Source organism: Octodon degus, unplaced genomic scaffold, assembly GCF_000260255.1.
Source record: "Octodon degus isolate 3935 unplaced genomic scaffold, OctDeg1.0 scaffold00017, whole genome shotgun sequence".
Classification (NCBI taxonomy): Eukaryota; Metazoa; Chordata; class Mammalia; order Rodentia; family Octodontidae; genus Octodon; species Octodon degus.
Window position 1 is genome coordinate 11,085,414 of NW_004524593.1, and position 10,808 is coordinate 11,096,221.

General features: G+C 40.9%; 1 protein-coding gene across 1 annotated transcript in view; it reads right to left on the bottom strand.

The window, feature by feature from the left end:
- Catspere (catsper channel auxiliary subunit epsilon) overlaps window positions 1-10,808 on the bottom strand; it is a 184,278-nt gene that overhangs the window by 38,926 nt on the left and 134,544 nt on the right. Inside the window, 3 exon segments of the mRNA XM_012513723.1 lie at window positions 6,760-6,839; window positions 6,915-6,948; window positions 8,720-8,770. Coding sequence (XP_012369177.1) covers window positions 6,760-6,839; window positions 6,915-6,948; window positions 8,720-8,770 — 165 coding nt within the window.

A 10,808-nucleotide genomic window follows, 5' to 3' on the forward strand; every position in this document is an offset into this window, starting at 1 on the left:
TGGGATTACAGGTGTACACTACCATGCCCAGTCTCAATTGCTGTCTCAGTGCACCCTGGGGATGGGGCTGGCACAGTAAGCTGGGGGTCGAACCCCCGGCCCCTGTGTCTGCCTAAGCAGGCACTTTAATCTGCTGAACTATTTGATCAGTCCTAAATTTTTGAACTCAATGACTCTTTTATGTGTAGAATTTCTACTTTTACTAATATCCTAGGGCCGGCCAAATAGCTCAGTGGATTAAAGCACCTGCTTAGGCAGACACAGGGAGCAAGACTCGATCCCCAGTGTGCCATGCCAGCCCTGAGACTGGGCGTGGTGGTACATACCATAATCCCAGTGCTTGGGAGGGTGAAAACAGGAGGATCACTGAGTCTGATCTATGTAGTGAGACCCTGAGATCTTGTACTAAATACATTTTATTATGAATGCTATCATGTTTTCCTGCTATTCATTTGAGTAAATTGTATAGATTATTCAGATTGTTATTTTAAATTCTTTGGTGGTGGTGCTTTTTTTCCTGTGGACATCATATGCCTCTGGATTTGCTTTTCCAACTTCCTACCAGGGTCAATGACTTCTCGCATCGTTTTTCACACAGCCACTTCTGACACTCTAGTGTATTCTTAACTTTAGATCTACATCTGTGTAATGTTCTGGGATACACATCTCATATTTTCATAGATTATTCTTTGTCCATAAATTCATACAAGTTTCCACTTTTCTCTGCTGTTTCTCTAGGCACTGAGCAGAGCTTTCTAATTTCTCTTTTTTGGGCTAGGTGACTCTTCATAAATCCTGCCTTGGGTGATGAAAGAGCCTTCAGTCAAGTGGTGGCTTTAAAACCCAGCTTCCAGGGCCAAGGTCCAGGCTTCCAGAGCAGTACCCCCAGACCACAGAAGCCCGGCTGTAGCCCGTGGCCGTGTCCTTGAGCTCTCCCTTGACTTCCAGTAAGTGTCTCCAGGCCACTCCTTCTTTCTTCAAGCCTGGCTGTGTATACAATGCCTTTTTATATTTTACTCAGCATCATGTATAGATGACTCAAGTTAGCTCAGTCTGCCATACTTAAGTCAGAATGACTTCTTAAATTTTCTTTTCTTTTTCTCAAACTGTAAATATGTTCCTCTATCTTTCCTCTTAAAAAGCAAACAAATAAACAAACACTGCCTCCCCCCAAATCTTGTGATTTTGTAATTATTATGGATCTCTATCTCTCTTTCCTCTACTTTCCAACAGAGTTGAAAAAATGTGCTTGCGAGCCTCTGGTCCACTCTGCAGCTCTCCTGCAATCTGGCTTCTGTTCTCACTATTTCATAGAAACTACTTTTATAAAGATCACACGTAATATTCTGCCATCGAATCCAATGGGTACTTTTCAGGGCCCAATTACAAAATCTCTGCATTTGCAACTTTCATTCCTTTTTTTCTTGAAAATCCCCCTTCTGTTTGATTCTGTAATTCCACATCATCTGTGCTGTCCTTGTGTTTCTCGGGGTCTTCCAGACTCACATTCCCCTGTCTTGGAAGGTTACTCTCCTGCTCAGAATGCTGCTTTCTGCATGTGATTAAGGAAGACTATGTGCCACGTTTTCCTCTTTTTTTTTTTTTTTTTTTTTTTTTTTTTGTGGTATGAGGGATTGAACTCAGGACCTTGTGCTTGCCTGGCAAGCACTTATTCTACTGGGCTATCTCCCTAGTCCTGTGCCACATTTTGTTGAGGCAGCATCTCACTGTGTATTCTGGGCTGGCTGAACTCAGCATACAGCGGTCCCTTGCTTATCCTGGGGGTTACATTCCTGACAGCCCCTTGATAAGTGAAAATCAGGGAAGTAGTGATGTTATATTTATCTTAGTATTTATATATATTTTAAGGCTTTATAAACTCTTCCCCACACTCATATAAACCTTTCCCATACTTTTTAAAACACTTTTAATGTTCTTAACCATTTTCTAAATTCATAAACTTATGTAATTTTAACAACACACATATACTGTATGGTACTGTGAAATCCTGCAATATAGCAAAAAATCTATGATAATTTAGATTAATATTTTTTGAAAGCCCACAAAACAGTGAGTGAGTCTATGAAAGTTGAGCCGCACAAAGTAGCGAGGGACTGCTGTATAGCCCAAGCTGGCCCTAACTCAGCAGTCCTCCTGCCTCGGCCCCCTGGATCACCACACCTAGCTGACCTGATACGTCCTTCTATGTGGACTAGCCCCATCCTTCTGCTCATTTTGCCTCATGGCTTGGCTTAAATGGTGAGTTAGAGTATAATAAAAGAGCATTCTTGGCTCTGCTTCTCGTCTTTATTCTTAGAGCTGGTCGTATTTAGGACAATGCATCCTTCTGTGAGCCTTCATTCATACATTTCACCTGGCACCCAAGAGCGACACCAGCAGAGGACCAGCAGCACCTGGGAGTTGGGGGGCACTTCTTCCTGTCTTTGGCACAGTGTTACTGATGGGGTAGTGGGACATGCATTTTCTGCATGTATGTACCATATCTGTCAGGAGTAAGCAACTTATAAGCTCATATATTTTGACTTCTTTGTCATATTATTCACTTCATTCAGGATTTAGGACAAGAAGGGCAACTGAACCTCCTGGGCACCCCAACAAGTCTTTCTGGTTACTCACAACTATTGTTGTTGCTGGTTTTTTTTTTTTTAAATTTTTATTTTTTAGGGAAGGGTCTACAGGGTGTTCAGGATGTCGCTACTAGATAGGACTTGTAGTGATTCGCCTGTTTACAGCCTCCCAAGAGCTGGGATTAGAGGCATGTGCCACCATACCCAGTCTAATTGTTGTTGCTGTTGTTACCGTACTGGAGATTCGTCTTTGCAGTGAGCTACCTCTCTGTCTCCCCTTTTTTTAATTTTGAGTTAAGGTCCTGATAAGTTGCTAATTGCCCAGGTTGGACTCAAACTTGGAATCATCATTCCTCAGCCTCCCAGGGAGCTGAGTTTATATAGTGCAACACTCTGTCTGGCTCATATTTATTTTTGCTATCACAAAATCTCTCTGGATTCCCAAATGTATCCCTAGCTGGACTTCAGATGCTTCAATTTAACATTCTCTGTCTTGAATATTTCCACCCAGGTGTCCAGCAAACGCCTCAAATTCAAGGTGACTAAAACTCAAGCAGCCCTCTCAGCCTTATGCCTTGTTGCTCTCTGTTCCATGTCACAGTTGATGGCATTACTATTCATCCAGGAGCAGAAAGCCACAAGCTATAGCAACTGCTCATTGATTGGTCATCATGTGCCAGGCGCTGTTCTAAGCACTAGAGGATACAGCAATAACTAAATAGGGAAAAATACTTTGTGGAAATTACATTATAGTAGAGGGAAAACCAATAAATAAATAAAAGTATATGGGTGGCAATAAGTATTGTGAGCAAAAAAGAAGGTGGTGCCAAGGAGGGTCACAACATTAAACACAAAAGTCAGTCCAGGGTGCACACAGAAAATGGCATTTGCATAGTCTTGAAGGCAGTGAGGGGACAGTTGTGTGAACCTCTAGGGGAAGAGCAGGGTAGCCATGGCAGACAATAGGTGCATAGCTGTGAGGTGGGAGCAGGCTTGACTTACCTGAGTAGAGTGGAGACCATGTGGTTTGGTGGGCAATGAGTGGGAGTCGGGCAACAGCAGCAGAGAATCTCACAGGATCTTGTGAGTCACTGTCAGGACTTGGCTTTCCTCAGGGACAAGCATTTTGAGCTTAAGAGTAATTTTGTTTTAAAGAACTCTCCCTAGCTACCATATGTGTACAAGAGTAGAAATAGGGACACCAACAGACTCCTGTGGTCATCCAGATCTGATGTCTTGACTCAGGGTAGCAGCAGCTCAAATAGTGATGATAGATTCTGTATATAAACGGAATATACTGCCGGATTGGATGTAGAGTATCAGAAAGGAAGGAGTCAGGAATGACTCTAAGGCTTTAGACTGATCAAGCAGACTGATGAAGTTATTATCAGTTGAAATGGTGAAGCAGGTTTTGAGAGGATGGTCGAGAACTCCATTTTGGCCAATTTGATATATTTGTTCAATATCTAAGTGGAACCATTGCATGGGTATTCACCATCTCAGTGGATTTGTGAGTTTGAGCTTCAGGAGTTGCACCTATTTACGTTTCCTAGACCAGGTTGCAGTTAGTTATGGGCCATCTCATTAAATTCCAGAGGATGGAATGTGGGTGGGACTCAAGCCTCTTCTAGTCCTGGCCTTTTAAAACATCCTATGTAATCTTCCAGATTTTTTTTTTTAACCCCCAAACATGGTGGTAACCTTGGAGAGGCCATGTGTATATGATGGAACTTACGTCACACTCTGACATGCCATGAGCAAAGCACTGAGATTGTAGGGCTGTTACTTAGCAAATTCTGAACTTTAGGATATTTCAACATTGGGAGATTAGAGAAAAAACAAGGAACTAAGAAATTTTTAAGTAGCAATGAGTAGCAAAAATGGTAAGAGAATGACATAGTCCAGAAACCAAATAAAGAAAATATTCCAAGTGAGAGTGAATGATCAACCATGTTGATTCTTGTGAATGAGGTCAACGGAGAGGCCAACTGCACACTGAGCAGTTGGTTTAGTAGACTGGAGGTCCTCATTCCTGCGGGGTAGCTGTTAGAATGGTGGCCTTAAAAGGAGACTTGGGAGAGCGAGCGACTGTGAGTATAGTAGTATGTGTGTGTGTGTGGGGGGAGGAGGGTTGTGCCACCACACCCAGCTGGACAGTCTGTTCTCATCGATGTCACTGCCACCCATTCACCTTACTCACCCTCTTTCTCCCACCACTGCTATGCATCCATTACCAAGCTCTACCTATTGTAGTCACTCAGTTGTCTCACAAATAATCCTCTCTTTTGTCCTTATTGATCTTCAGTCATTTCTCCCCTTCCCAAATACAGTTTTACCAGCTAGCCCTCCTACGTAGACCTGGTTCCTTGAAATTCATCTTCTACACGTCTCTCAGAGAGAATGAGCTGGAGAAGATATTTGTTCCTGTTACTCCTTGGTCTGCTGGAGTCTGGATTCCATCCAGACTGCTTCAGGGTTTCTTCTGCTGACACTTTGGGACTCAATTTATGCCCCTCAAACATCACACTGTTTGAACCACACATTTTCTTCTTGAAACTCCCACGGTGCTTGAAGGATGTACTCAGTGGAATTCACATCAGCCTCCCAACTTCTCTCCTTCCTCTCTATCCACCTGGACACTCATCCTTAAGTCTCAGTGACACAGCTGAACTAAAAATTTTCTGGAACATTCTCCAGAGGCCATCTCCCTTCACAGCCAGGCTGGCTTCTGTTCGTTGCTTTTGGGTCTCAATACCAACCACCTACACTGTGTCCTTCTGTCCTTCTACTTTGCATATCAGCTCATGAAATAATTCAGTTCATCAGACTTGTGAGCTCTGGAGGTTACAAACTCTGTAGAGTTTCCAGGGCCTGGCAGAGTGCTTGGTGGAAAGTAGGTGCTCAGCAATGATGAGACGAACTGAAGAGTGCATCTCTGAGAGAGAACAAGTTCACCTTCCCCCAAGAGGTTAAGCATTTTGTAAACAAGCAAACACAAAAACCAAAACCAACAAAACTAGGCCTCGGCTAGGGGAAAGATTTCCTTGGGTGCCCAGGAAAAGCAGTGGCGCAGGTAGATGTCTAAAGGCAGAGGGAAACCAAAGGTGACAAGCAGTCCCACAGCACTGGGGGGCCCACAGAGGCGGGTGTGCAGAGAGGACTCCCAGAGCCTTGCAGTGCTAAGGGGGCTGGCCAGGCCTGGAAGTGGGCGGAGCAAGCCGGCACTGACTTCCAGGTCCCAAGTGCGACAGGCGGGGAAGTAGCGGAACGCGTGACTCACTACAGCTACAGCTGCCCACCCCAGAGATCTGCGTTGTCTCCAGTCAATGGCTGGAAGCCTTGACTAAAGTTCTGGTGTTTTAGACACAGCAGCTTTGTTTCCAGTAATTTATCCTATGGCCTAGCTGGCCGGGTATGTCCAGACATACACATAAATGCATACTCACCATAATTTGATAGCAAAACATCGAGGATCACCAGTCGTTTATTTCTTATATTTTTCTCTATATTAAATTTTATAACAAGCAGTTTACATTTATAAGAATTAATGAAGGATAAAATAACCAAGTCAGGGCCCGGGGAGTGGAGCTCGGCAGTAGACTCGCTGCTTAGCCCGGCTATGCCTGAAGGTTTGATCCCTAGTGCGCATGTGTCACGCATGCACGGACCCGTCACAAAGGAAACAAATACAAAATTGTTCAGAAAAATAGCTTCCCATGTAGCATTTTATTCATATTTTCATAATGAGATCACGTTTATAGGAGCTAAGTCAGGAATAATATTTCTGAGGTCCTTTCAATCAGCAATCTAGTTTCTTTCCAAATAAGTGTTCATTATTATAGGTTCATGCCCAGGGCGGTCTTGTCACCTGGGTAGCATAGTTCCTGTCAAACAGGCAGGTGTTCTGATAAGAGCCTGAGGAGATATTTAAGGAGGATAAAACCAGGGCTGCCTACATTTCTGAAAAGGCTCTGGTTCTCTCATCTGCTCAGACTTCAGCCTCAACATGTAGAGACTGTATTCGCCCTGCTTTGCATGACTACTACTTGCACATACTGAGTACCCAACAATACTTATTATTAAATGCACGAGTAGTCTTGGTTTTATGCTTTTAAAATGAAATTTATAAAATGAGTTAAAAATTTAACCAATAATTTTAAACGTTACTTACAACTGAATCAAAGGTTGAAACTTTTCGTGGCCGTTAAGTCTCAGTGGGCAGCCAAATTTCTCCCAGTCGTACCTCACTTTCTAGAAAAAGAAAAGTGTTTTTTAAAAAATTATTATATATATTTATGTCACTGACAAAAATGACAATTTTCTTACCAAATTTTCAAGTGGTTCGTGTCTCAGAAATGACCTATAAAAGAGATATTCATCATTATTTATATATTTTCCTTTTTTTCAAACTTCAAAACTAAGACCAAGACTTTTTTAAGGAAGTGTAAGAAATACCAAATACATGAACATGATTGTTAGCTATCGATTGCTTACTATGTTTCAGGCATTTTCCATGTATTTCCATACATATTAACACTTTCTTACAATAACAAGCAGGGTACAGATTATTGGCGTCCGCTAAGGCACTGTGGCATCATCTTCAGAAATCATATGAGATTTTTCAAGGTAAAAAAACTTGCTTCACTCCTACAAAAGATGCATGGTTATAAAACCCATATCCTTTGTGCTATTTCAATGTAGCTCTGCCAAGTCTAGTTTTCTTTCCATACCGGGAATTGAATTCACGACCTTGCACTTGCCAGGCAGGCGCTGTGCCCCTGAGCTATATCTCCAGCCCGTTTCCCAGACTATCAATAGGTGAAAAAATGAGGTGTTCAGAATCAGTAACAAAAGATACGTGTTTGAAAACCTCAGTTACTTCTAATTTAGATTTCTCACTATCTAAAGGGAATCCTTTCCCTTTACAAACTCACGTTTTTTTCCTATCCAACTTCTGTCACCAGTCTTGTTTTCCTTTTGTCTTAACTATGTATGCTCCAGGGAGGAATGCAGAAAATTCCCGCCACAGTGGACCTAGTGCTTTCTCAGGAGGTCCGCTGCCATGTGACTTGGGAAGGTAGTGACCCCACCTTTAGAGTTTCCTATACTCCTCCACCCCGCCCCATTTCACCTACTCCTCCACTAAGCATCGTGTCCAGGCTTGCCCTTTCTGTATCCTGCCTTGCAGTATAACCCCAGTTCCTTGTGGATATGCTTGGTGGTTAGAAGTAGAATTAGAAAATTTCACAGCTTTTTCTGAGGTGCTGAGAAATTTACCAGAGAGTGAATTTCTGTACTTTGGGCAGCCAATAAATATTTAACATTTTACAATAATGATTTTCGGGCCAGGGAGATGGCTCAGTGGAATAAGCACTTCCCTGGCAAGCACAAGGGCCTGAGTTCAATCCCCGGTTCTGCCAAAAAAAAAAAAAAAAAAAAAAAAGGAAAACAAAATAAAATAATGATTTTCTCCTTTCAAAGGCAAAAATTGGGGGCTTTGCTGGACAGCTCAGATGTTTAAAGCGCTGCTTGGGTAAATGCAGGCAGTTGCATTTTGATTCCCAGCTCCCAGACTTGCCCTTAAGGCAGCCTGAAGTAGCCAAAAAGAAAAAACAACAACAGCAAAAACCCTCCTTCTCAAAGGCAAAAATTGGATTTTGTTTAGTTATATTGTCAATAAATCACATTATTAAAATATGCATAAAATTAAATGCAAAGTATAGCATAAAAGTTGAGTCAGTAGAATAGTTGATGTCAGGACTTTCTTGGTAAATTCACAAATTATGACTACATTAATGTGGAATTAAAGGAAAATGATGCAGGAAAGTAACATACTCTTGTACGTCTTCTTTCAACTAGAAGGAGCAGCATGGAATTTGAGACCAAATGAAGTTTACTTTATCCAATTACATTGAAGGAGAAGACAGTAACTAAGTCTTTCTCTTGCATGCTACAGAGAAGGGTAATTACCAGTCTATATATTTTGCTTAATGCTAAAACTAGCCTCATAGTGTTAAGCTGAGCACATAGATGCCAATAGAAATGCAATGAAAATAAGGACCAATTGTGAATTATTATTAATATTATAACATTAATGTAAATCTCAGTGCTTACTTAAAAATATTTCTTACTTGTCAATCTCATAAAAAAATTCATGCCGAGTACATTCTGTTTTGCTAAACCTAGAAAAATAAAACAATGAAGTTGTAGAATCATTTCTTATGCATCTCCACAAATATTTAATCATTTAGTTTGTGACTCTCAAACTGGGAAGTGTCACAGAATTATTATTTACTGAGTTAGAATCTCTGGGATTACTTTGTAGCCCTAGCATTTTCACTTCTTAAAAACCAATTTTACAAATGGTTCTGAAGATCCAGGACCTTGAAACCTATTGATTTATCTCTTATGTTTTGTTCATATTTATTTAAAAATTTATAAGAAGCTGGATGTGGTGGCACGAGCCTGTAATAATCCCAGTACTTGGAAGGCTGAGGCAGGAGAATCACCTTGAGTTTGAGGCCAGCTTGAGCTCAGAATCTGTCTGTCTGTCTGTCTGTCCATCCATCTATCTATCTCTGTCTATCCGTCCATCTATATCTATCTGTCTGTCTGTCTGTCTGTCTGTCTGTCTGTCTGTCTGTCTATCTATCTATCGTGATGGGTATGGTGATGAATTTGGTGACACACACCTCTAATACCAGTACTTGGGAAGCCAAGGCAGGCAAATTATAAATGTAAGGCCAACTTGGATAACATCGTGAGAACCTGTCTTAACCCTCCCTCCACTTTACTTTATGGAAGATGGTGGTGGTGAGGGAGGCTGGGTCTGGGTCTGGGCCACTGAAATGACACAAACTTTCAGTTGGACAGGAAAAATAAATTAAAGAGATCTATTGTACAACATGTAAACTATAGTTAATACTATAATAATACTATCTTGAAAATACTAAGAAAATGGATGCATTCTCACCACAAAATGATAACTATGTGTATGTTAACTAGCTAGATTTAATCATTTCTCAATGACTTAAAAACAGAATGTTGTGCACGTGGCATATCCACACAGTTAAATATTCCTCCGCTGTAAAAGGGGATGAAGTATCACCACACCAGTGAGCCCCCAAGTGTGCTGAGGAGCCAGACAGAAAATCTTATAAATTGATGCATTTATATAAAATATCCAGATTAGGAAGACTCAGAACAGAAAATTAATGGTCGCCAGGTATTAGCTTGTTACTTTAGCCAGTGGTGCTGGTGTGTGTCTATAATCCCAGCTACTTGGGAAGTATACAGGCTGTAGGATTACAAGTTTAAATCCAACCTGGGCAATTTAGCAAAGACCTTGTCTCAAAATCACAAGCAGGGGGTGTAACTTAGCAGTGCAACACTTGCTTCATTGCTTAGCATATGCAAGGCCCTGAGTTCAATCCTAGAACCTGCAGAAAAGGGAAATATGGTAAATAATATATATACAAATAAAAATAAATTTATAGAAAAAGGTATCAAAATAAAGACCAGACTTATTTGGACTGTTTATTTTACAACATAAACTTTTACTAAACACAACTTGTCTAGTTTCTACTTGGACTCCATTATGCAGGTAAGATACTATTCTAAGGATTCCCATAATGTCTTTAAAAATGTTACAAATGTTTCTAGTGCATCTGGCAGTACATCATGATTACACTCATTGTGGGAAGCTGGCACACAAACACACACCTCTGAATTGTTTTTGCTCCCCCTTGTCCTCTTTCCTTTCCCTTTCCTCTGTCTCTAGATCCTTTTCCCATTTGCAAAAGATCTCTTCATTTCCTCTTATCTATCTTTTATTTTGCCCCATATATTATGTGTACTTTGATTCACATAATTTCTACAGAGGGTTCATGTAGACAGAAGGTTATAAAGATTCATGAATGGGTGTCGGTGCTTTTTGTAAGTTACCCACTGGGTCATTTCAGCCAGCTGCTTTCAGTGTACCTTAGAAGGAGCCCTTGTCACCATCATTCTATTTTTTTATATTTTTTTTATTGAGAAATAAATATGAATGAGACAGTTTCACAGTTGATTAATAGGACAGTTTTGATAGTCAATACACTGTACATTGTTATCTTCTTAGTGGTTATCCATAGTACAAGAAGCAGACAGGATATTCTGTCCAAACAATGTTAGTACACCTCTTTCTTCTCATTGAATTAAGCAAAAGTAGCTGTAAATTTA